Source organism: Thalassophryne amazonica, chromosome 4, assembly GCF_902500255.1.
Source record: "Thalassophryne amazonica chromosome 4, fThaAma1.1, whole genome shotgun sequence".
NCBI lineage: Eukaryota > Metazoa > Chordata > Actinopteri > Batrachoidiformes > Batrachoididae > Thalassophryne > Thalassophryne amazonica.
Genome location: NC_047106.1, coordinates 10,861,262 through 10,888,148, shown reverse-complemented (window position 1 = coordinate 10,888,148; position 26,887 = coordinate 10,861,262). Strand labels below are relative to the sequence as shown.

Sequence of the window (26,887 nt, the reverse complement as noted above, 5' to 3'; positions counted from 1 at the left end):
GTTATCACAATAATGTAACAGTTAGTTGCTCTTTTCTTGACCAGAAACACTCCTGGAGTCGAAGTGAATCATATTCAATTTATTTTCATACAATTTTTGTACATTATTGAAATGTACTTTTTATTATTACAATTTCTTCTTTTATTATTAGAGTTTATCTTACTTAGCACTTTGATTGAAGTCCTACAAAAACTGTCATTATAATTTCATATGATTACATATGATTTCTATTATACAACTGTTTTTGCACATGCCCCAGTGAGTGCACAAAATGCTACTTTCATGTTTTTCTCCACACTTTTCCAAAAAGCTAAAATGTCATTGCTAAAATCTCAAAATTGTCTTCTTTGGAAGAGTGTGTCAGGCTCTTCATGGGTTTCATGTTGCAAAGGAGTATCGGTGAACAGTAGGGCATCATTACTGCATATTGTACCCGATTGTTCACCGATCTACAGCAATTCAACCAGAGTATTCCAATTTATCAGATTAAATTTTTTAAGCATATCTTATATTTTTACTGCCAGTTACACCCAGATTTTGGCTCCTGTTGGGTATTTGTGTTATTTTTATCCTCCCCACTAAAATCATTAACAATTGGGTATGAAAATTGTTAATGGGAACGAGTTTTAGTTTAATTAAATTGTTTTACTTATTAAATTTACGGAACACTAGACAACTGCTCTGACTCCCAAACGACTCAGGTTTACTGCATGCTGACTGATCTACAGTTTCTGGTAATTTAATTTATTAATGCTAAAATACAATATCTTCAGAATCACACCAGTGTCGCCCAGGAGAGTTTATGTGTGCTCGAGGTGTTTGTATCCGTGAAGCGTGGCGCTGTGACGGCGATAATGACTGCAGAGACTGGTCGGATGAGGCCAACTGCACAGGTGATGTCTTGACAATGACCTTTGACACATACACTGGCTTTGAATGTAAATTTGCACATCATCTGCAAACACGAGTGTTCATGAGCTTTTCTTGAATGTTGATCAAAACGCTGAACATTAAGGTTATTAAAGCAGCACTTTTACGGAGTTTGTTTTGTGTTGAAGACAGAAGACATCGGCTTCTTTAACCCCTTCTTATTCATGATTTTTAATAGTTGGCCAACATACATGTGAGGCTAATAGCTTCCAGTGTCGCACTGGTCACTGTATACCACAGAGGTGGCTGTGTGACGGTGATGATGACTGTCAGGACAACTCAGATGAGGACCCCCAACACTGTGGTAAGTGGGAAGAGCTTCCAGCTGATGTGCCAGATTGTCTGTTGTCCTGCCCCCTTCTTCTTCTTCTTCTTCTACTTCTCAATTTCATCAAAGTGGTCATGTTTGTTGTTTACTTAGCAGGACTACACCAGGATAAAGTTACCTTTTGCCATTATATTTCCAGAGCCTTTGGACTTAAACTAACCAAATTTTGAACACAAGCAGTACAAGTTAGGGGCGGGGGCTGTCACCATAGCAGTAGTGATCTTATTATTATTAGCATATTAACTGGGGTCAAAAAGCCAAAGGTCACAATCTCTGCACTTTGTAAAAGCCTTCTGCTGAAAGCCTCACTCTGTAGTAAGCTTATCAATGTTGCTTGGGTTGCTGTGGGTTCGTGCACTTGTTTGGTCTCAGTGGTGAAACTGACACGACAGTCAAATCAAAAAGTTTCACATTCTGTGTTGAATTTGTTTCCAGATGGAACTCAGTGTAAAGGTTTCCGCTGTGGCAATGGTACCTGTCTGCCAGCCACCGCCCACTGCAACGGCACCAAGGAGTGTCCAGATGGCGCTGATGAGAACAACTGTGGTGAGTCATATGTTGTCCAGTAATGAGGAAAAAAGGTCCAGAATTATGGTAAATAACAGTATTTTATCTTGATGCTTTAAAACATTATTACAAAAAAGTAGCCAAAATTGACCATAATTCTGAACCTCTTTATTGGACATTATTGGAAACAAGTTAATTTCTCATTATGTCACTTTATTATTATTATTATTATTGTTATTATTAATTTCCCTTTTCGCTTGACTCCATAAATGTTAATGAATGGCTATTTTGACAGACTGGATGCAAACATCTTTAAGTCCATTCTTTTAAATTGAGGAAAATTGGGACTTAAAAGTGTTAGATTAAGTAAAAATTTTAATCAGTCACATAAAGCTCGTATGTTCAAATCCTTTAATATTTTGCACACTGATAGTTCCCTAAGCAGCCAGCAGCGTGTTGGCTGCAGCTAAAGATTTGTTGTTTTGGACTTTGAGGGTTTTGCGTCTGGACACGTAATTTGTTTTGAGGTAGATTTTGTAAATTTGGTCATCACAGTTCTCTGCATGACGACTGTTTCCATAGTAACGCATAAGAAATGACCGGAACAAGTTTTAAGACTTTGTTGAAGAAATGCTGTAAAGGATGGCCATTTTGCCGTCCGTCTGTCTCGCAGACCCCCTGTGTACCCGCTACATGGAGTTTGTGTGTAAGAACCGAGCCCAGTGTCTGTTTCAGTCCCTGGTTTGTGATGGGATCAAACACTGTGAGGACGGATCTGATGAGGACCCAGGATATGCTGGATGTGGTGAGTAACGCTGACATACTTGAAGATCTTCTGTTGTAGTGTCGTCCGCTCATATCAGTCACTCTTAAGGCGTCGCACAGTCTGACAGAAGCAATCTAAAAGGAACAGAACTCACCTTCCTGCGCTCTGCTTCCTCTCAGCCACACCGACCGAGTTTGGAAAAGTGTGTGATGCGTACAGCTTCCAGTGTGGCAACGGAATGTGCATCAGCCTGGGGTGGAAGTGTGATGGCATGGATGACTGCGGGGATTACACCGACGAAGCCAACTGTGGTGAGGAGTTATGCAGATGTGCACGCCGAACTGGGCCAGGATATTAAACAGATGTCAGTCTGACAGCTCACAGCAGCAGAACATATTTTGTGGTCCAGGCCCCAACCCAATCACTCTCCATAGAGACCTGCTTGTGATATTGTAGAGTGATGATTAGATAAACACACTAGCGAAGCCCATAGATAGCGGTGGGGCTGAGCAGCAGTTCTGACATGGGTGCACCAGTGGTAGCGTTTGACAGGCATAAGGGGAGCTTGGATATGCACATTTTAAATAGCTTGAACAATTCTGAGGGAGTGTTTATGTAGACTTGTGTCATAGTTCAGCCCAGAAAACAAGCAGTCGAACTGTGTATTTTATTTATTTATTTATTTTTTACAGATCTAATCATTTCATGCAGGCAAATTATACCACTTGCAATCTACAGTTTTTCTTTTTAGCCTAGTACTCCACAGTTCTGTCAGATGGGCACCTAACGAGCCATTTTTCCTTGTAGCCATGGTGACTGTCAAAGGTGTTTTGTAAATTTTGTTTGCATGTTGATATCTTCTGGTGCCTTTTCAAAATAAAAATAAGAATGAATGTCATTATGCTGCACTTGAGGTACAATAACATTGTATTGTTGTTACTGCAAAGAGTCTAAGGTTGTAATTTTTGCTGTTAAACCTTTTATGAGTTAGCCCCAATGTTAAGTGTTTTGTTTTGTCACTGACACACAAAATTAAAGCAGAACAGCAAACAAATAAATGTCCCCACTTCCTGTGTGTGCGCTTGCCTCCTTTTCCACCCCAGCGAAGGGGGTGGAGACCAGCCAGATAAACGAGTCCATCCCCTGCAATTTGTTAAGATGATAACTCAAAACAAACTAATGGTATCATCTTATAACTCACAAAAATTACAAATAAAAACTCATTAAAAACTGGTGTACTTTGATGCACTACATCAATCCAAACGGCACCTTTGCTTTACTTGTGTAATAATCCTGTAGGCGTGTCTGCCACCTGTTGGATGGATGTTGGAAATTAGGACTGGTTGTGCCTGTCAGTGACAGACACAGACCATTTCTGCAAAATCAGAGAAGTAATCTGTTATTTTATGATTGATCTCAGCATGGCCACAAGTCCACACAACCCTGTCCCAAAGGATTTTATACAAATATAGCTAAAGCAGACACTTCTTCATTTTCTCTCTGTCTCTTTCAAGCTGATTAAGATACATGTAACTACAAAACCACATATTTTGGGTTTTTTCATTTCCAAGACTTGGCCTAGTAGCCTCCAAAGCCACGGCTGCTCGTGATGTTCCAGCTGTGAATATGAGGGACATTGTTGACATTTTTTATGTCACTACTAGTCCTCTGTGCTCAGTTGATCAAACTCTGGGATTTGTCAGTTTAGATCTCTGAGCAACATTTGGCAACAACACTTAAAGCAGGAGTATTTTGGTGCCTGAAACATTGTTGAAACATTGGCCCGAGAATACCAAGGATTAATTTGGAGAAACCTTTACACTGTTCTCTGATTCAAGAATTTTCAAAATATTGGTGTCTTGGTGTCATTCTGTGCTTTTGGCTATTTGTGTTCTTATTGGGAAACAGACCTTAAATTTTCTCAGCAGGCATTTAAAAGCCTTATAAAAATCTTAATTTGGATTCAATCTGTTGCCTATTAAAAATGTTGAGAAACCCAATCAGGCTTTGCTTCGGTCTTGTGTCGTAGTCACTCATCCTTCCATCCATAAGTATTGTGAATTTATTGGCAGATGAAAGCAGTTATTAAAAGCATTTTATGTGGAATTTTGGCCAAAAAAAATAAATAAATTATATTTTAGTATATAGTTAACAGGTTAGTCCATGAAAACAGAATGACCTTTCCTCTTTGGAAATGGAAGTCATTTGACAATGATAGTAGTAGTTATGGATCTCAGATGCTGTAGAGTTGTTGCAAGATTTCACTTTAACAAGAGGCCTGAGTGTTGATTATCAAATCATATTCATTTATTGTAATTAGACATACAGGATCAGTCCTGCCTGCCTGTGTGTCGTCCTTCTGTGAGACAGAACTGGAAGATGTCTGATGCATTCACTCTTTGTGTTTTGCAGCGGCTCCTACTGAGGTTCCAGGCTGTTCCAGGTATTTCCAGTTTGAGTGTCGGAACGGACGCTGTATTCCCACATGGTGGAAGTGTGACAGCGAGAATGACTGTGGCGACTGGTCCGATGAGCTTCAGTGTCAAGGTTCACGATCCAAACACTCACACTTTCAAGGATATGCATCCCAGAAGGTCTCAATTTCCCACATACAGTGAGGAAAATAAGTATTTGAACACCCTGCGGTTTTGCAAGTTCTCCCACTTAGAAATCATGGAGGGGTCTGAAATTTTCATCTTAGGTGCATGTCCACTGTGAGAGACAATCTAAAAAAAAAAATCCAGAAATCACAATGTATGATTTTTTAAAATAATTTATTTGTTTGTTACTGCTGCAAATAAGTATTTGATCCCCTACCAACCAGCAAAAATTCTGTCTCTCACAGACCTGTTAATTTTTCTTTAAGAAGCCCTCTTATTCTGCACTCTTTACCTGTATTAATTGCACCTGTTTGAACTTGTTACCGGTATAAAAGACACCTGTTCACACACTCAATCAATCACACTCCAACCTGTCCACCATAGCCAAGACCAAAGAGCTGTCTAAGGACACCAGGGACAAAACTGTAGACATGCACAAGGCTGGGATGGACTACAGGACAACAGGCAAGCAGCTTGGTAGAAGACAACAACTGTCATGATTATTTATTAGAAAGTGGAAGAAACACAAGATGACTGTCAATCTCCCTCGGTCTGGGATTCCATGCAAGATCTCATTTTGTGGGGTAAGGATGATTCTGAGAAAGCTCAGAACTACACAGGAGGACCTGGTCAATGACCTGAAGAGAGCTGGGACCACAGTCACAAAGATTACATTAGTAACACATGATGCTGTCATGGTTTAAAATCCTGCAGGGCAGCAAGGTCCCTCTGCTCAAGCCAGCACATGTCCAGGCCCATTTGAAGTTCACCAGTGACCATCTGGATGATCCAGAGGAGGCATGGGAGAAGGTCATGTGGTCAGATGAGACCTGAATAGAGATTTTTGGAATCAACTCCACTTACCATGTTTAGAGGATGAGAACAACCCCAAGAAAACCATCCCAACTGTGAAGCATGGGGGTGGAAACATCACACTCTGGGGGTGCTCTTCTGCAAAGGGGACAGGACGACTGCACCGTATTGAAGGGAGGATGGATGGTGTCATGTATTGCGAGATGTTGGCAAACAACCTCCTTCCTTCAGTAAGAGCATTGAAGATGGGTCATGGCTGGGTCTTCCAGCATGATAATGACCCCAAACACACAGCCAGGGCAACTAAGGAGGGGCTCTGTAAGAAGCACTTCAAGGTCCTGGAGTGGCCTGGCCAGTCTCCAGACCTGAACGCAATAGAAAATCTTTGGAGGGAGCTGAAACTCCAAACCTGAAAGATTTAGAGAAGATCTGTATGGAGGAGTGGACCAAAATTCCCGCTGCTGTGTGCAAACCTGGTGAAAAACTACAGAAAACGTTTGACCTCTGTAATTGCAAACAAAGGCTACTGTACCAAATATTAACATTGATTTTCACAGGTGTTCAAATACTTATTTGCAGCAGTAACATACAAATAAATGATTAAAAAATCATACATTGTGATTTCCAGATTTTTTTTTTTTTTTTTTTAGATCATGTCTCTCACAGTGGACATGCACCTAAGATAAAAATTTCAGACCCCTCCATGATTTCTAAGTGGGAGAACTTGCAAAATCACAGGGTGTTCAAATACTTATTTTCCTCACTGTGTGTGATCTAGCATGTGGTTTGATGATGTAATGTGCCATAAAATAATGTAAAAAACTTTGCACATGGTTAGTATAGCGTTAGGATAATCTTTGTTCTTCTGGAAAATCTCACATTGATGGCGGTGGCATGTACGACTCCATAGATGTGTAAGAAATTACCAGAGTATGTCCAAATGTAAAAAAGGAATGGTCAAGCATTCTGAAAATCCTGTAATGAATAAAACAAGATCTTGGCACAATGATGAATTAGCCAGGGTGATCACTGACACTTACCTGCACCTTTTGTGGTTTTCCAATGTACTGACAAGCGAAGGCAGTGTGATGCATGTTGGTTGGTTGTTGGTTATATTTATAGTTATTCATAATAAAGTTCCTGTTTAAACTGTGAAACATCAACCTTCAGTTAGGGAATATCCTTGTTGTGTGTGATGATTTGCGGACGTTCATGCTGAATTTTACAGTCGCAAATTAAGTTTTACAGATATTTGTGACTGTATAACAGCTTGGACATCCGCAAATCATCAGACACAACAGGGTTATTCCCATTCTAATCCAATTCCATCGTTTGAATGCTTTATTTTTCTGTAAGCAATTCGATCGGCAAATCGTTGTGAAAGGGTGTGGTGGGCTTGTCATAGCTTACCGCGTCAACAGCGTCTTCATGCCAAACTGGAAATTCTGTGAGCAGACTCACAGATTTCTCCATTTTGTCAGCTGCATTGAGTAAAATCCATGGTGCAGCCGTCAATCAGTCCAGTTAAATGCATTAAATCCACGCATTTTGGCATCGTTGTCACTGCACTAGTTTCTGTCCCTCTCAGCTGATAGCACCATTAGTGACACCTGTGCAACAACGCGGTCAGGGCGCAGAGTTATATCATAATTTCCAGAGTATAGAGCACACCTGAATATTAACCGCAACCACCAATTTTAAAAAGAAAAAACAAATTGTACATAAATACTTGTCTATAAGCCGCGGGTCTCCACGGTGTAACATGAGATATTTACACAGAAAGATGTTAGACAGACAGATTTTTTAACTTTTAATTAAATACATACCATAAATGCTTTTTCCCCCTGAAGTGTTACACGTCAATGTTGATGCGCACGCCATCCAGCGCGCATGCACGGTGTCTCTGCTCCACACGAAGAACTGAGTAATTTTAACTTTCTCTTTTTCTTCAGCCCCAGTTTCAATGAAATTGGGACGTTGTGTAATATGTAAATAAAAACAGAATGCAATGATTTGCAAATCCTCTTCAACCTATATTCAATTGAATACACCACAAAGACAAGATATTTAATGTTCAAACTGATGAACTTTATTGTTTTTGTGTAAATATTTGCTCAGTTTGAAATGGATGTCTGCAACATGTTTCAAATTTGCTGGAACAGTGGTATGTTTACCACTGTGTTACATCACCTTTCCTTCTAACAACACTCAATAAGCGTTTGGGAACTGAGGACACTTGTTGAAGCTTTGTAGGTGGAATTCTTTCCCATTCTTGCTTGATGTACGACTTCAGTTGTTCAACAGTCCGGGGTCTCCGTTGTCGTATTTTGTGCTTCATAATGCATCACACATTTTCAGTGGGCAACAGATCTGGACTGCAGGCAGGCCAGTCTAGCACCTGCACTCTTTTACTACGAAGCCACGCTGTTGTAACACATGCAGAATGTGTCTTGGCATTGTCTTGCTGAAATAAGCAGGGACGTCCCTGAAAAAGACGTTGCTTGGATGGCAGCATGTGTTTCTCCAAAACCTGGATGTACCTTTCAGCATTGATGGTGCCATCACAGATGGGTAAGTTGTCTATGCCATGGGCACTAACACACCCCCATTCCATCACAGATGCTGGCTTTTGAACTTTGCCCTGGTAACAATCTGGATGGTCTTCTTCCTCTTTTGTCCGGAGAACACGTTGTCCATGATTTCCAAAAACAATTTGAAATGTGGACCCATCAGACCACAGCACACTTTTCCACTTTGCATCTGTCCATTTCAAATAATGGACAGATGCAGAAGCTCTCAGGACACTAATTGTTGAAGCTTTATAGGTTCAATTTTTTCCAATGGGCAACAGGTCTGGACTGCAGGCAGGCCAGTCTAGTACCCGCACTCTTTTACTATGAAGCCACGCTGTTGGAACATGTGCAGAATGTGGCTTGGCATTGTCTTGCTGAAATAATCAGGGACGTCCCTGAAAAAGACGTTGCTTGGATGGCAGCATGTGTTGCTCCAAAACCTGGGTGTACCTTTCAGCATTGATGGTGCCATCACAGATGTGTAAGTTGCCCATGCCATGGGCACTAACACACCCCCATACCATCACAGATGCTGGCTTTTGAACTTTACGCTGGTAACAATCTGGACGGTCTTTTTCCTCTTTTGTCCGGAGGACACAACATCCATGATTTCCAAAAACAATTTGAAATGTCGACTTATCAGACCACATCACACTTTTCCACTTTGTGTCTGTCCATTTCAAATGAGTTCGAGCCCAGAGAAGGCGGCAGCGTTTTTGGATGTGGCGTTTTAACTTGCGCTTGTAGATTTAGTGACGAACCGTGTTAACTGACAATGGTTTTCTGAAGTGTTCCTGAGTCCACGCGGTAAGATCCTTTACAGAATGATGTCGGTTTTTAATGCAGTGCTGCCTGAGGGATCGAAGGTCACGGGCATTCAGTGTTGGTTTTCAGCTTTGCCGCTTGCGTGTAGAAAGTCCAGATTCTCTGAATCTTCTGATTATATTATGGACTGTAGATCATGGAATCTCTAAATTCCTTGCAATTGAATGTTGAGAATCATCGTTCTTAAACTGTTGGTCTATTTTTTCACACAGTTGTTCACAAAGTGATGATCCTCGCCCCATCTTTGCATGTGAACTCCTGAGACTTTTGGGGATGCTTCTTTTACACTCAATCATGACACTCACCTGTTTCCAACCAGGTGTTCTTTAAGCATTCATCAACTTTCCCAGTCTTTTGTTGCCCTGTCCCAACTTTTTTGAAATGTATTGCAGGCATCCATTTCAAAATGACAAATATTTGCACAAAAACAATAACGTTTATCAGTTTGAACATTAAATATCTTGTCTTTGTGGTGTATTCAATTGAATACAGTTTGAAGAGGATTTGCAAATCATTGTATTCTGTTTTTATTTACATTTTACACAATGTCCCAACTTCATTGGAATTGGGGTTGTAACTTTCATTGCGTGCAGCCAGGAGTGTGATCGGATGGAGTCTGTGGTAAATGAGACATTAATGAGGTGCTGTGACTTTTTCGACTTGTTGCGCCAAGACAGAGAACCGTTTTGGAAGGGTGGGGGGGAGGAGGCTCTGCTCCGCTAACTGATCTGAAGGCGGAACTCTGGCATAAAGTGCCGGAGAGGGACTTTTCTTCACTAAAAGGAGCGGGTAAGACCTTATATTTACACTGTATGTGAATTTACACCGCATGAGGAGCGCAACTTTCAGGAAATCATTTGACAGCATCAATTGATGTATTGATGTATATGAAGAAGCCTGTAAAAATCCATAAATTAGCTGCATCATTCTAAAAGCCGCAGTGTTCAAAGCAGGTGAAAAAAGTAGTGGTTTATAGTCCGGAAATTACGGTACATCAAATGTGAAACGGTCGAATATTTTGCCACCGTCTTCTTGATATGTCATGGTCTGAAATCTCACACAATTAACCAATCAGATTTGCGGAACAAATGTAATTGGATTAGAATTACATTTCTTTGTCATAATGGTTTGATAATGAAATGCTGCTATTTTTTCTGTACATATCAGCAGATATATCGGTTGTGAAAATGTTTTACTCCCTAATATTGCCATCGGCTCCCAAGAAATCCATATCAGTCTCACTATGTTTTTGAAAACTGTTTTAAAAAGTGTGTAGCCTGGATACCGGATCACTGGGCTTTGATGGAAGCCTAGGTTTGAATGTGTGCACTTCTGGTTGATCATTAATTTGATTGATTTTTACTGATGTACTGTGTTAACTCAAATCTTTTCCTCAAAGGGGGTCTTGTTCCTCACCCGGTGACCCCTGGACCCTCCACCTGTGCCCCAAACCGTTTCCAATGTGGCTCTGGAGCATGTATCATCAACAGCTGGGTGTGTGACGGCTATGCCGACTGTCGGGACGGCAGTGACGAACTGGGATGTCCCAGTGGTAATAACAACCCCGTTACCCATAATCCATTGGTCAGATTCATTCTTCATTACATTTTAGCTAAAGTTTGTATTGATTGTTGTTTATGCTGATTGTTTGTATCGAAGCTCCGTAGTTAGAAACAAAATTTAGACCCAGAATGGCTCATTTTAGCTAAATGTAAATTAATGAATTGAAATAGTCACATACTTTGTGTTTTCTATGACAGTGGCTAATGTGACAGCAACCCCGGTAGTCACCAAAGCTCCACCTCCTGTCCCTGGCCGCTGTAGTCAGGGTCAGTTTTTGTGTCGCCGACCCCCGCGTTGCATCCCTGACTGGCAGCATTGTGACGGTCACTCTCACTGCCAGGACGGCTCGGATGAAGACCATTGCCGTGAGTCTCTCTGCACACCCCTCATGTTTTATCATCACCAACAAAGAAGAAAGTAACAATAAAAATAATACCTGAACTTGTGCCCATAAGAAAGCTCTTATGTGGTGGATTTATAATCTTGTTCTTTCAGTGTACAGTCATCCAGTCAATAAAACTATCTGTAATTGGGACCAAGAGCTGGGTTTGGAGTTTGGGGAAAGTTTCTGGGATAAGGCTGTTGATAGAATTCGTACGTCATTATCTTGTGCAAGACTTTCCCTAATTCACTTTGAAGTAGTGCACTTATCTGGCTGCACTTATCAAAGTCCAAATTACCCAAAATTTATACCAATGTTTCTGGTCTGGGTGATCAATGTAACTCCTCTCCCTGTGATTTAAGTCGTGTTTTTTCTTTGCCCCAAACTTCAGTCATATTGGATTTCAGATTTTAATGTCATCTCTCACGTTCTTGGCGTCATGCTGGAGCCTTGTCCACTGATCAATGTTTTTGGAGTTCCTGGAGGCCCCACTATGTCCCTTACTAACTCGTAGATGGATGTGTCATTGCTAGCATGATACAGAATATTATTATCCTAGAAAGCTCTATGTCTACGTGTGAAGATTTTCAAATTAATGAATGTGTATGAATTATTTAATTGAATCCTGCTGTTGAGATAAATGGTGTCACCATCTCTATGACGTAGCACAGTTATTATGTGTTCAGTGTACTCACATATAGTATAGTCAAGGAGTTCAGTTTAGTCCACGTGTTGTGGTCTGTCCCCTGTCTGTGTTGTTATGTTAATTGTCACAGCCGGCACAGCCAAAGTCATAGCCAGATAAACAAACTTATGCCCGGCAGCCCTATGCACATAGGGTGGACGGCACAGGAGCCGGAGACATTTTATCACCTCAAGGCAGATCGGGAGCGCGTGCGGACTGATGTTCTTGAGTTCCATTGCGGAGTATTTGGGGAGAGACATGGAGCAGTGTTCTGTTGTTAGCAGCCTAGCTTGGCTTGCTAGCTCCACGCGAGTTGAAACTGGGAACAAGTCGCGGCTGTATCCTTCAGATGAGATGTTCACTATGTCAGGCGATAGTGCAGCCAGCCGAGATGGAACCAGGCCGGAACGCTGGAGTGTCCACGGTAGCAGAATTCCACTATCGTTCTGAATGTGATGATAGTAGAGAGCTTGGCTGGGTTGTGGGTTTGCAGCGGCGTGTTTGTAGCGTAACACAGTTGTGGTTACGCACGAGAACAGTACAGCGGTAAAACAGTACGCAAAGTAAACACACTATACCGGGTAAATGTGATTAGTTGAATAAACACGTTTAACCAGCCAGAACAGTTGGGATGGTCGGATGTGACAAGCGGCGACATACACGTCAGCGTCCTCTCAACAACCGGAAGTGTTCCAAAGTCAGGCCTGGACCCAAATGACCCCAACAACTACTGCACGATCTTCAACCTTCCATTCCTGAGTAAGATGTTGGAAAGAGCAGTGACTGCCTAGCTACAACACCACATGTCCCACCATGAGCTCTTTGAACCTCTTCAGTCTGGCTTTAGACCCCATCATAGCACCGAAACCGCTCTCATCAAAATCACAACGAACTCTTGGTTGCAGCAGATAATGGCCTTGTCTCCATCCTCGTCCTCCTAGACCCCTCCGCTGTCTTTGATACCATTTCCCATTCCACCCTCCTCTCCCGTCTCTCCGAGCTCATCGGCCTTACTGACACTGCACTCTCTTGGTTCCAGTCTTACCTCTCTAACCGAAAACAATACGACACTTTGCAAGGCTCCAACTCCACCATAGCCGCATTTAACCATGGTGTTCCCCAGGGATCTGTCCTTGGCCCTCTTCTTTTTACCATCTACTTGCTCCCCCTTGGTCAGATTATCCGCAACCATGGACTCAGTTTTCACTGCTATGCTGATGACACCTAACTGTATATCAGCACCAAGCCCTCCTCGCAACTCCCACCAATACAACTTAACAACTGTCTGCAGGATATCAAAACTTGGATGACCACCAACCTACTGAAACTTAACACCACTGCTCAAGAAGGTTGGAGACCTCACCCTGGTCATTGATGGCTGCACCACCTCCCCGACATCCTAAGTGTGGAACTGGGTGTCATTCTGGACTCCACACTCTCATTCAGTTCCAATATCAAGAGCATCACCAAATCTGCCTTCTTCCACCTGCGTAACATTTCAAGACTCCAGCCGTCACTCACCGACTCGGTCATCAAAATACTCATCCATGCCTTTATCACCTCCTGTTTAGACTACTGCAGTGGTGTCCTGTCTGGGCTGCCCAACAAGGCCCGAGACAGATTGCAGTATATCCATAACTCAGCTGCCAGGTTGCTAACTCACACCAAGCCCTGGCAGCGCATCACCCCCATCCTCAAGAAACTCCACTGGCTCCCAGTCAAAGAATGTATCAGCTACAAAATCCTCCTCCTCACCTACAAATTACTCCACTCACTGGCACCCAAGTACTTCACCGACCTCCTTCACCCCTACTCCCAGTCACGGTCCCTGCACTCCACCAGGAAGAACTTACTCTCCTTACTATCCTCCCCTTGCTCTCTACCTCCCTCCTCCCACTCTTGTAAAGCGACCTTGGGTATCATGAAAGGCGCTATAGAAATCCAATGTTAGAGTAGAAAAGCCTAACCAGGGACGGGAGTTGTAAATTAGCACTTGTTGCTATACTCTGTATGCATCACATCAGCTACAAGCTTTGATTTGTAGCTATGTCTGATTGTATTGTCCCTGTCAAATAAACTAATAAATAAATAAGTCATTATTATTATTATTATTATTATTATTATTTGTCATTGTGTTTCAGTCTTGTGTCCATGTTTGTCAGTTGTACAGTGTCCCTGGTTGCATTCATTTACTTCTTTGAGTTCTGTGTTAGTTTTCTGCCTTTTCTTCTTTGGTTTTGTATTTGATTATGTTGTGGCTCTCCTCTTAGTTTGATTGTTATTATGGTGTTTTTGGTTTTTGTATATATTTGTTGGCTACTCACCCTCATGGATTTTTTTGAAGTTTGTGTGACTTTGTGTTTGTCAGTTTTTGCGTGTTTGTAAGCATGTCTTGTTTTCCGGTCTCCCCTATAGACCGTGAACCAGAGGGGTTGGTCGTTACTGAAAAAGTGGCAAAGGCTATCATACCTTTTCTGAAAGCCTGAAATCTCAGCTTTTCAATGATATGTGATGGTCATCTTAGAAGAGTAGATGTTACAAGTTATCACATGTAATGTAAACTAAGGTTGAGAAAATTTTGTGGATGAACCAAAGCAGAATAGTGAGATAGCTGAAAATCTAAAATTGGTATAACAACAAATGAGACATGGTTTCCTGTGTTTTTGGGTATGGCAAACCCAATTATGACATTGGTATTGCTGTAAAAGGTCAAGGCCATGACCTTTTGGCATGGTCAATGCCATCTTTTGACATTTTTCAACAAATTATTTAATTTTTCTCAATATCTTTCCCATCCATAATTTTTTTGAACAACATATGAAACACGAATTCCTGTTTTTTAGTTTGTGGAATATCTAATTACAACAATAGTGTAAGGTTACAACCTTTTTGTATTGACAAATAACATATATGTTTATTGGGATATCTTGTATTTTGTTGCAAATGTTTGGTTTCTATACATAGCATATTAAGAAAAGAATGGTATATGGCAGTCTTGGATAACGTGGGCGTATAGTGATCATACCACAATCAAATAACCTTAAGCTTAACTTAAACCATTCTTGGATATCATACCAACAAACAAATAGTGATGATACCACATTCAGAAAATCTTAAGAGTCTCTTAAGTAATCTATGAGAACATAAATAAATTTGAAATTTCTCATAAATCAGTCAAGTTTCTGCTTATTTCAGCAAATAAGGTGTGCTTTCCTATGTTTTCCAGTACGCAGAATCGATTTGTATGGTTATTTTGGTGATCAGAGATCAAGGTCACTGATAAAGGTCAAAGTTATTCACAAATTTTACAACATTTTGAAGCGGTTTTGCAGGGGAGAGAACGTAGCTACTCTGGTTAACTGTGTAGGCTAACACTTACCGACACGACGTCTCCCACTCGCTTTGTCTTCCCTTCTCCAATGGGAACCAAAAAAAAAAACCACTTTTCGCAACTGCTTTGGTGATTGCAGCCGAAAACATGCAAAGTTATGCTGTGTATATATTGCAAAACGGGAGGGGAGTTCCCCACAAGTGGTCAAATCCTGTGATATCACACAGGGTTCAAATGAGACTGTGGTGCCCTATTACCACCTTGGTAAAACCCTCATTCACTGTTGTTCTCTGCTTTGGGGTCCTCAGGTAAGACGTAGTATTAATGGTTTTCTTTTTGCATAATAAATTAAAGGTTATAGCGAACCGTGATTGGTCAATTCTGAGGAAACGACATGATGTGTAGGCAACCATCAATGATTTTGGGTACAATTATACCATGTGGACATTTATAGACAGGCATGCACATAACTGGTACTCATGGTCCTTGTGCATGCTAAAAATAAATGATGTGCAGCAGAATACACAAAGGAAGTGCTTCATAAGAGGAAAGCAATGACAGTTTGTAGGAAAAGTGTTTCCCTCAGTTGTGCATCAATGATGTTTAGCACACACGAGCACGAGTACCAGTTATCTGCACCCTTGTTTATAGAATTTTCTGAAACCAAGAAGGCGGATTAGCACCATCATGTTCTCTGCCCACCTGCCACAGCGCGCAGTTCTGAGCAGCTGCATTTACAGTTAAACTGCATGTGCTTGTTTTTTCTTTATTGCATCTTCACAATCAACCAAAATGAAAAACAAAAGTTTGTGTCCTGTTTCTTTTTGTGTATCCAGAGGACTGTTATGCTTTAAGAGGTAACGTCCACTAAAAATACTTTTTTCTCTCTCTGTCTCTCCATCGAACCCGCTGCCTGTGCCTCACCTCACCGTCCATGTTCAGCCACTCGTGGGCCGTTGTTCTGCCCAAACGGGACACGCTGTGATGACGGCGAAGCCTGCGTGCTAGACAGTGAGCGCTGTGACGGCTTCCTGGATTGCTCTGACCACAGCGACGAGGACGGATGCACCCGTATGTATCCAATCACTCCCACCAACAAATAAAAGTATTTTTAATATCTGAAAGGGATGGGCGAGGTGCGACACCTGCTCACTGTTTCTGCAGTGCTACAGTGATTAAAAACTGTGCAATACTGCCCAACCCGATGGCTTCCTGGTTCATGGACAGGCTGTGTTCTCTACCTCTCTTTCTCTTGACCAGTGGACACTCAGGCTTATAAAGTCCAGAACCTCCGGTGGAACCCAGACTTCTCTGGTGCCATCACCCTGACCTGGTCCCGCCCCAAAAACCTTCCTCTGCAGTCCTGCTACTTCATCATCTACTACAGGTGACACAAGAGTTTTTGTCTGAAGTACAGCTAAAAGCAGGTAGGTTAAAGGTCAAGGTCACTGGAGTGTACTTTGTAAAATTCTGGTGAGTGCAACAACGTCTTTCCTGATTGCCTGATTGTCACCAAACCCAGTACTTGTGTTTGGTATGATGACCCCAAGCAGCCTATTAATAAAATAAGTAGGAGATTCAGAAAACTTGGGTAGTCTTTTTTGTTTTTGTTTTTTTTGTTTGTTTTTTTCCTGATCTGAATGCAATTTTCATTTGCAAAGTCACTTCAACTTGAGAATGACATCGACAGTACATTGGTACACACCAAAAACAGGTCACAGTCAGTTTGGTCCAGTGACCTTTGATCTCTTACATATGTAACAAGACATTCTAAATGGGTTAAATGAGTGGCATTTCTGCTTATTCTCTATGCCAACAATTTGATTATATGAATGAAATGTGAGGAATTTAAATTTTAAATGTTGACCTTCCAATTTATAATCTAAGAATGTTACATTGAATTGTTATGACAAAAAGTAGCAATTTGGCATGGCTTTCAACAATTTTGAGATGTGACCCCGTTAGAAGCTTTACCCCGGACATTTAACCCCTAAATCGCTACTTGGAGCGCGATTTGGGCGGAGTAGAACACATTCACAAACTTACACGCAACAAAAATATAAACGCAACACTTTTGGTGGTTTTGCTCCCATTTTGTTATGAGATGAACTCAAGATCTAAAACTTTTTCAACATACACAATATCACCATTTCCCTCAAATATTGTTCACAAACCAGTCTAAATCTGTGATAGTGAGCACTTCTCCTTTGCTGAGATAATCCATCCCACCTCACAGGTGTGCCATACCAAGATGCTGATTAGACACCATGATTAGTGCACAAGTGTGCCTTAGACTGCCCACAATAAAAGGCCACTCTGAAAGGTGCAGTTTTGTTTTATTGGGGGGGGATACCAGTCAGTATCTGGGGTGACCACCATTTGCCTCATGCAGTGCAACACATCTCCTTCGCATAGAGTTGATCAGGTTGTCAATTGTGGCCTGTGGAATGTTGGTCCACTCCTCTTCAGTGGCTGTGCGAAGTTGCTGGATATTGGCAGGAACTGTACACGCTGTCGTATACGCCGGTCCAGAGCATCCCAAACATGCTCAAGGGTGACATGTCCGGTGAGTATGCCGGCCATGCTAGAACTGGGACATTTTCAGCTTCCAGGAATTGTGTACAGATCATTGCAACATGGGGCCGTGCATTATCCTGCTGCAACATGAGGTGATGTTCTTGGATGTATGGCACAACAATGGGCCTCAGGATCTCATCACGGTATCTCTGTGCATTCAAAATGCCATCAATAAATGCACCTGTGTTCTTCGTCCATAACAGACGCCCTGCCCATACCACAACCCCACCGCCACCATGGGCCACTCGATCCACAACATTGACATCAGAAACCGCTCACCCACACGACGCCACACACGCGTCTGCATCTGCCCTGGACAGTGTGAACCGGGATTCATCCAATGAAGAGAACACCTCTCCAATGTGCCAAACGCCAGCGAATATGAGCATTTGCCCACTCAAGTCGGTTACAACGACGAACTGGAGTCAGGTCGAGACCCCGATGAGGATGACGAGCATGCAGATGAGCTTCCTGAGACGGTTTCTGACAGTTTGTGCAGAAATTCTTTGGTTATGCAAACCGATTGTTTCAGCAGCTGTCCGAGTGGCTGGTCTCAGACGATCTTGGAGGTGAACGTGCTGGATGTGGAGGTCCTGGGCTGGTGTGGTTACATGTGGTCTGCAGTTGTGAGGCTGGTTGGATGTACTGCCAAATTCTCTGAAACGCCTTTGGAGACGGCTTATGGTAGAGAAATGAACATTCAATACACGAGCAACAGCTCTGGTTGACATTCCTGCTGTCAACATGCCAATTGCACGCTCCCTCAAATCTTGCGACATCTGTGGCATTGTGCTGTGTGATAAAACTGCACCTTTCAGAGTGGCCTTTTATTGTGGACAGTCTAAGGCACACCTGTGCACTAATCATGGTGTCTAATCAGCATCTTGATATAGCACACCTGTGAGGTGGGATGGATTATCTCAGCAAAGGAGAAGTGCTCACTATCACAGATTTAGACTGGTTTGTGAACAATATTTGAGGGAAATGGTGATATTGTGTATGTGGAAAAAGTTTAGATCTTTGAGTTCATCTCATACAAAATGGGAGCAAAACCAAAGTGTTGCGTTATATTTTTGTTGAGTGTAAAATACACGAGTCATTGCAGTAACCACAGCAGCGCCCCCTGCAGCTGACTCTGCGATTGTCTTCAGGCTGGTGGGTTCCCAGCAGTGGATGGTCATGGACACGCACAGCAACAAGACCAGCTACAAACTGACGCTGCTGAAACCCGACTCCACGTATCACATCAAGGTGCTGACGCAGTGCCTCAGCCGGCTGCACAAAACCAACGAGCTCATCACTGTGCGGACGCCAGAGGGCCGTGAGTACCGTCTACACCGGCGGCTTCACAGGCATTCACCTCTGAGAAAACAGCATTCCAACTTTAGTGTATAATCACACCTTCTTGTGTGTGTGCGTGTGTGTGTGTATGTGTGTGTGTGTGTGTGGTGTATTAGTGCCTGAGCGTCCCGGGAACCTGCAGCTGTCATGTGATCACGGTGAAGACGGGACGGTGCAGGTTTCCTGGTCCCCTCCTGACAAAGGACACGGCCTGATCAGAGAATACATTGTAAGTGGCTGTTGTAGGGAAATAAAAAGTGCCGCCGCCCCCCCCCCCCGCGCGCACTCTGATTCTGCACTTCATCGTGTGCACGTGTTTGATGTCAGGTTTGAATACCGTGAGCAAGACTTCGCTGAGTGGACGTCGCAGAGAAGCACCACGACCAGCACGGAGGTGAAGCAGCTGCAGCCGGACACTCTGTACATGTTCCGGGTGAGACTCGCCGCACCTCAACTCAACTCACGGCCAACTCAAACCTGGTCCGGTTTTTGCCGTTGTTATCGTGCTTAAAATGTAAATGCGTTTCCCAGGTGGCAGCAGTGACCAGTCGAGGTGTTGGGAACTGGACTGAGGTGAAAACCATCACCCCGAAGAAAGGTAACAGTGGTGTTTGCTTACGTTGGGGCGATCGAGTCACATGGTCATTTGTATGTTTTGTCCTGTGTATCCATGGTGACCAGGTGTAACTAGTTTGGGAGGTCGTGCAGCTTTTTCTTCGGACATGATTTAAAAATAAAATAATCAAATGGACATGTTTTATTATTGAGTTTCCTTTGCTGTGGGTCAGCAATTCGTCTTCATCTGAGTCTAACATCTGGCTTAGAACCGGTGCAAATCAGGGTAATCCGACTGTTGAATTAAAACAAAGCATCACAGCACATGCTTATTTGTCCATCTTGCTTGGTTTTTTAAATTTAAGTCCTGTTAGCACACACCACAAACTGAGGGCTTCCTTCAAAAATCCACTGTTCACTTCTTCATCTAATGCTGCGTTTACACAAAGACAGGACATATTCCGAATGTCATATTTGTGTCATTCTTGGCACATTCCTGACATTTTAACGTGACTTAACGCATCTGAATAGGTTTCTTAATATTGCGTGTTGGTGCGTGATATTCATGATTTTCGTGGCGCATGTTTTTTGCTATCAAAAAATCTTTCATGAATGTCACGCACCACCCTCATTTTGCTTCATGTCATGGAGGTCACAACTGAGCGTGTTGATCAGTCTTGATTAGTGTTGATCCTTAATAAAGTGTGACAGGGTTCTTTTCTGATGTGCACACAATTAAACCCTGCTGCACCGCATTCAGTTTCATAGCTGCAGGATGCTGAAGGAGGACAATGACGCCAAGTCGGCTAAAAGTCTTGTTCCAATGCTCCTCAGCGCGCTCCTGCAGGTGTTCCACCTGCTGCTGTGCCTGATATTTGGGAAAACGAGCGACATGAGAGCTGCATGGAGCCACACATGCTGACTTATGGTTTTGATTTCTAAATAACATTAATACCGATAGAATAACTCCATTAATTTCAATTCTGTCATTTGTACAAAGTTAAATATAGCATATATCTTTTAATGTTGAGTAATGCACTAATTCTGAGGTTTAGTAACAAACACAGACAAATCGCAAAGGATTCTGGGTAAAAGTGCCTCTGCTAATCACTGATTGGTTCAGTCATTCATTATGTAAACCAACACGTTAATGTGACGTCTGTCGTGTGTTGGTGTTCATTCTTTTATTTGTAAAAACAGGCATTTTTACGAGCCCTGGAAGTGTCCATGAACAGAGTGTCTGAAATGCATTTGTCCTGTCGTGAACGTGAGATTACATCATCCTACCCATAATGCACTGCTGGCTCAGCATGTGCTCACAAACCTTAAAAATTAGCACATTACTTTAAAACTAAAACATATATCTGATATTTTCACTTCATAAAACTTCAGACATGACAGTAATTGTAAATAACTTGTCCAAAATTAGTTTGGTAAAATTTGAACCATAAGTTAAAATGTATGCCTCTGGATGACTTAGGTGATATTGCCAGCATATCGGTATGGTATTAAAGAAATGTTTTTTTTTTTTACCATTTCTCCTTTGTCTGCAGAGGATAGAGAGCTTTTCATAGAAGCAGCTCTCTTCTGTTTGCAGCGGGTATAACTGTACATCTGTTACAAAACTTTTAACAGGTAGATGCTGAACTGATTTTAAATTTAGAAAACCTGTGCCAATTCAACATGCAGATCCACCTTGGATTTGCTGTGGCAACCCTAAGTGCAAACAAGGGCGCAGCCGAAGGGACTTACTTTTAGAAGTGCTTGTCGCTGTTAAGCTTTGTTTATCGGTCTAAAAGTTATCGGACAAAAGTTAATCGGAAGATAATTGGTCAGATAATGGTTTTTAAAGTTATCTAAAAAGATAATCCGATAATGAAAGCATTATCTTCGATAATTATCTGTTATCGGATTATCGGAACTGTGTCCACCACTGGTGGTTCCAGATAATTCGCCAACAACACGTGTCATTAATCGTAACGTGTGGTAACAGGTTGCAGCAGTTCTTGAGGACACCTGACGCCTCTGCCCTGAATCATCACATTGGTGATCAGTGGCCAAGAATGTATACTTTGTGGCATTTGTGACTTGCTGTCGTTATGTGTAAACGCAGCATAATGTTTTCTGTTGTCCAGACTGCATCAAATAACATCCAGTATGATGTCATCACACATTTGTCCATCTTTCTTATTTTTTGGGATTTAAAAGTCTTAATGTTAAGTAACAGCACACACGGTGGTGTGCACATGTGCTACTGTGTCTTGTCCATTGAAAAAACTCATCCCCAGAGATGCTGTGTTAAAAAGTGAGTCCACAGAACAAGGTATGACTTATACTCTGGAAAATAAGGTACACATGCAAGCTTTTCCAACTGTTGAGATCGGCTGGAGCGTTTTGCTTCATTTTGTTTTCAGCATTTGCATGCGGTTATTGAAACAACCGCCATTTTTCTTGCGTCCATGCCAGAGACTGAGCGTGCATTACCAATGTCAAAAGTCACACTTTGTAAAATGATACAACAACACCACCTACTGGTATTTGTGGTGTTTGTTCTAGCTTTTGGACAGGTTTTTCCAGTTAGTTTTTTACAGAATAAAATCGCACTGTGTGCCTTTCTGAAATGGTCGAGATGTGCGTTATGAAGTCACATCAAGGCTAGAGTCCATCATGTCCTCACAGGGTTTTTTTTTTTTGGTTAAAACAATGTCCCGTTTCACTGTCTTAGAGAAAAAAAATGTTTTGCATTAAATTTAGTGGAGATTTTAATCTCAGTGAGTCAGATGGATTTTGAATTAATGAATGAGTTAATTCGGCACACAATTCAACAACAAAAACAAAAAACTCATAACAAAGCAACTTTACAAAAGTCCTGCATGGCCGAAAGGGTGAGGGCAGAAGCAGAGCTTATAAATACCCACCCCTTATACTAAAAAATAACAAACATATACACACAAACAAAATTTCATAAATACATATCTACACAATCTCTCACACACACACATATATATATATATATACACATACATACACATGTATATACACATATATACATACACATATGCAGATATATACACGTATACATACCTACATGTACATACATACATACGCACACGCGATGACAATACCAAAAAGAAAAAAACATGCAAACTTAGTCAATGAACTCAAATTTACAAAATATAACCAGACAATACTGGCACACAACACATCGAAAGTAATAAATCAGTAGACCTAAGTCTTCAACTATAGCACGCAATTTTGTTATTCTTGTAATGTCTTTTAAATCCTACTAACGTACCAAGTACTTTAATGTTGTCGGGACAGTTGTTCCAGATGTTAACACCTTTGACAGATACACAATGACTTTTTGCAGTAGTTCGGATCCTTGATTTTTCAAACAATAAAATTCCTCTCAAATTATAACTGGAGTCCCTCAGTTTAAACAGATCCTGGACATGTTGTGGCAGCAGTTTGTTTTTAACTTCATACACAATTTGTATTGTAATGTAATCAACCAAGTCCCAGAATTTTAGAACGTGTAAACAGGCAAACAATGGATTCGTTGGCTCACAATGTGATTTGTTACAAATAATTCTTACAGCTTTCTTTTGCAACAAAAATATTGGACTAGTATTAGTTCTATATGTATTTCCCCATACCTCACTACAGTAGGTCATGTATGGAACGAGCAATGAGTGAAAAAGTGAGTCTAGTTAATGAGTGTTGGGAAATTAAATCTTTTGCTTTATGCAGAATTGCAGTGGCTTTTGACATTTTAGATTTAACAAAATTAATATGCATTTTCCAGCTCACTTTATCATCAATAACAACACCAAGAAATTTTGTATCAGTTACAGTTTCAATTTCAATATCATTTAATAATACATTTCTGCAGGAAGTCCTAGACTTGTTTACAAATATAATACACTTTGTCTTACCAAGTGGAGCGATCATTTGTTTGAATCAAACCATTGTTTAAAGTGGATATAACACTTAAAGACAACATAGTCTTATTACATGTAACAAAGGTTATATAATTCGGTCAACCTAAACGTTTTAGGAAAGTGTACGCGGTTCTCCCGTTATATATAACATTTGAACGTCCCACCACTGAAAAATGTGCACAGCCCGTGACTAGCTTCCCGCTGAGCACCAAGCCTAAAATACGTCACTACATGTAGACCGTATCGGCTTGCGCGCCTGGCGGCCGTTGTTTACACTTTGTTTAGCGGCAGAAACTTTGATTAAACACAGCTCTCAGGGACTTGTTTGTCGATATATCTGACCAGTGTGTCGCAGCATATTTCGCAAACACAAGGGCGAAAGGTTTTAGCCTTTTCAAGTCCAGGCAGATTGATCGAAAGCCGCAGTGTTGTGTGTTGCACGAAATGACCGGCTGCCGCTCTCTCCGCTCACACACACACATTTGCTCCCGACAGCAGACACTTTCCTCTACCGTCTCCATGTTCTCACACCGCTCACAGGAACACATAAAATGTCAACCCCAAATAGTATGTTCACAGTAATCTTGAAATGGTCAAGGAACTTACATAGTAAACACGGCGGCGGCACATAAACACTGCGGCGGCACGTAAACACAGCACCGGCACGTTCACTGTTGTTTTCGGCAATCTTTTTCGAAACTTTCGGAGTTTATTTCCTATTCTTTCATGAAAATAACGTAACTAAACACAGATGAATGCAATGCCAGGCACTCGAAAACAGCAAAAACCCGCAAGTAATAGCTACACTATCTCGGCTCTGGAACAGTAACAAAGGCGGTAAACAGACGCTCGAATCGAAAATACTATACAGTAATTAGAGTGTTATAAACAGCAGCAACAAAAATCAAACTCTCCCTTACCATTCCATATTCTGCAGCCTTTCAAAATCCATCAGAATTGGCACGTCTCTTGCCTCTGCTTCGGCTCCGCCATAAACACCGTCGGCATTATTTTCGCTGCCAGAATGCTCCTGGTTTGAATGTTCATCCAAAAAATACGGCTCCAATCTGTAGGGTCTAATCACTGCTGCGACAATCTCAGGATCCAAGTCAGAAATAATCCACACTTGAACAGTCAGAAAAGTTCTTGATCTCGTCACTGTCCATGCTGAGGTCCATCTGTTCCTGTTGTCGATCGAACAGACAAAGACGGGACTCTCCATTCTGTGATGTCACGGCATGACGTGACCGCTGAAGGAGCGCTGCAAGCGCGCTTTCCAATAAGCACACTTTTGAGAAGCTGTACAAACTTTATTTTTCAGTGATAATGAATAAAAACACTTTCAACTTACTATACTGTATGTATATTTTGCTATTTATATCAGTTTTTCCCTCATTTTTGAAGTGTCATCTCCACTTTAAACTTCTGTAGTTCCTTCTCCATCATGTCCAAGGTTTGTCCCAAGTGATCCCCACTACAAAACAGTCATATCATCAGCAAACAAAATACAACTGACGGACTTGGAAACCAAACATATGTCATTAATATACACAAGAAACATCAACGGCCCCAGAACTGAACCCTGGGGCACCCCACAAGTAATTTTCATGGGTTCAGATTTTGCCCCACCAATATGTACACACTGATATCTATTGTATAAATAGCTAACTATCCAATCATATGCCAATCCCCTGATACCATGCCACTGCAGTTTGTCCAATAGCACAGTGTGGTCTATAGTATCAAATGCTTTCTGTAAATAAAAAAAAACCCCAACAGTATATTGCTTATTTTCAATTGCATTTGTAATCTGTTCAACAAAATCAGTTACAGCCAGTGAAGTAGTGCAATTTTTTTTTTTTTTTCTAAAACCATATTGCTGTTCACTAAGGAGTTTGTTGGAAAACACGATTCTATTATTGATGGAAATAACAATAACACCCAATTTTGCACTCGGGCGATGAAGCGTTTGTGGCACTAGTCAACATGCTGATGTTGCATGCATGCATGATGCCTTTTTCAATAAAAGTTCAAAATGCAGACCGTGTGACCGTTCTCCTCCGATGCAGCTCTGCCGCTTCCGTCTGTGACCATCGACAGCATCACCAAGGACTCCATGAGCCTCTCATTCAGCTTCAATTCCAATTATGAGGTCAGACTCTCCAGAACGCTCGTCACGCTGCAGCCAGACATGTTCCCACCACCTTCCTGCACTCATAGGTTCATTTGATTTGTTTTGTTTTAGGTGAAGCAGTACATTGTTGTCCTGTCATGGCAATTTGACACCCACGTCAAGGAGAACCAGAACTACAATGTCACCGAGAAGATCTTCAAAGGTCTGCTTGATTTAAGGCGGCAGTGTAACACCTTCAACTTCACAAAATGCTTCTGAGGGTTTTGACTTTAATGGCCCGGTCACACGGCACACAGCAATCACTGAATGCAGGAAAAAAGTCACAAAGCCAGAAATCGTTGAGAAAAAGTGGACGAATGAGCCGGCACTTCTCCCATCACCGAAAAGCCCGCGAGTGCAGAAGACTGAAACGAAACCGAAACTAACAAAAGAAAAACAAAGCGAACGGCGACCTTGACGTTGTGATAATTTCTGCAGCGAGTCTGTGCTCTCCACAGCCATCTGCAGCTGCGTTGTCTTGACAACAGGTTTGTCTTCACTACAACATGTGGTGAATAGTAGAGTAAATAGTTAAACATCCTTGCCGCTATTGTTTCTGTATGAAAACGTTGCTTTTTGTCCCACACATGGACGAGTCACGTTCAGTTTGTCGGATCTTTAGTTATTGATCCGTTCAGATATCCTCAGTGTTCGTGCAAGACGTCGGACATGGGAGGTTGGACGACAATCAAACAGAACGCTGACAGTATGGGAACAAATGATGAGGAACAGTCAAGACAAAGCAAAACGTAATACGGACGAATTGAGGTTGTCGTCAGGATTTGTTCACATTTTTCAACAGTTTGAAAATTCTGATGAAGCGCCAGCTACAGAAACAAAGTTGGACGACGGTTAAACGATGTCTCCAAAAGTCCAGATTTCTATTTTGGTTCTGGCTTCAGTGCCGTTCGTTAGTGACGTGTGACCAGAGGCACCAAGGCTTTTAACATATGAGGCGATTGTACACGTGGGCGTGAACTCACAGACGGGTGAAACT

At 41.8% G+C, this 26,887-nt stretch overlaps 1 protein-coding gene across 1 annotated transcript in view; it reads left to right on the top strand.

Annotated features, from left to right (window-relative positions):
• sorl1 (sortilin-related receptor, L(DLR class) A repeats containing) overlaps positions 1 to 26,887 on the top strand; it is a 206,867-nt gene that overhangs the window by 162,861 nt on the left and 17,119 nt on the right. The window contains 16 exon segments of the mRNA XM_034169065.1: positions 774 to 893; positions 1,109 to 1,234; positions 1,694 to 1,804; positions 2,439 to 2,570; positions 2,711 to 2,842; positions 4,944 to 5,078; positions 10,742 to 10,894; positions 11,103 to 11,270; positions 16,246 to 16,374; positions 16,564 to 16,690; positions 19,032 to 19,201; positions 19,338 to 19,451; positions 19,551 to 19,654; positions 19,753 to 19,819; positions 25,787 to 25,869; positions 25,963 to 26,053. Coding sequence (XP_034024956.1) covers positions 774 to 893; positions 1,109 to 1,234; positions 1,694 to 1,804; positions 2,439 to 2,570; positions 2,711 to 2,842; positions 4,944 to 5,078; positions 10,742 to 10,894; positions 11,103 to 11,270; positions 16,246 to 16,374; positions 16,564 to 16,690; positions 19,032 to 19,201; positions 19,338 to 19,451; positions 19,551 to 19,654; positions 19,753 to 19,819; positions 25,787 to 25,869; positions 25,963 to 26,053 — 1,962 coding nt within the window.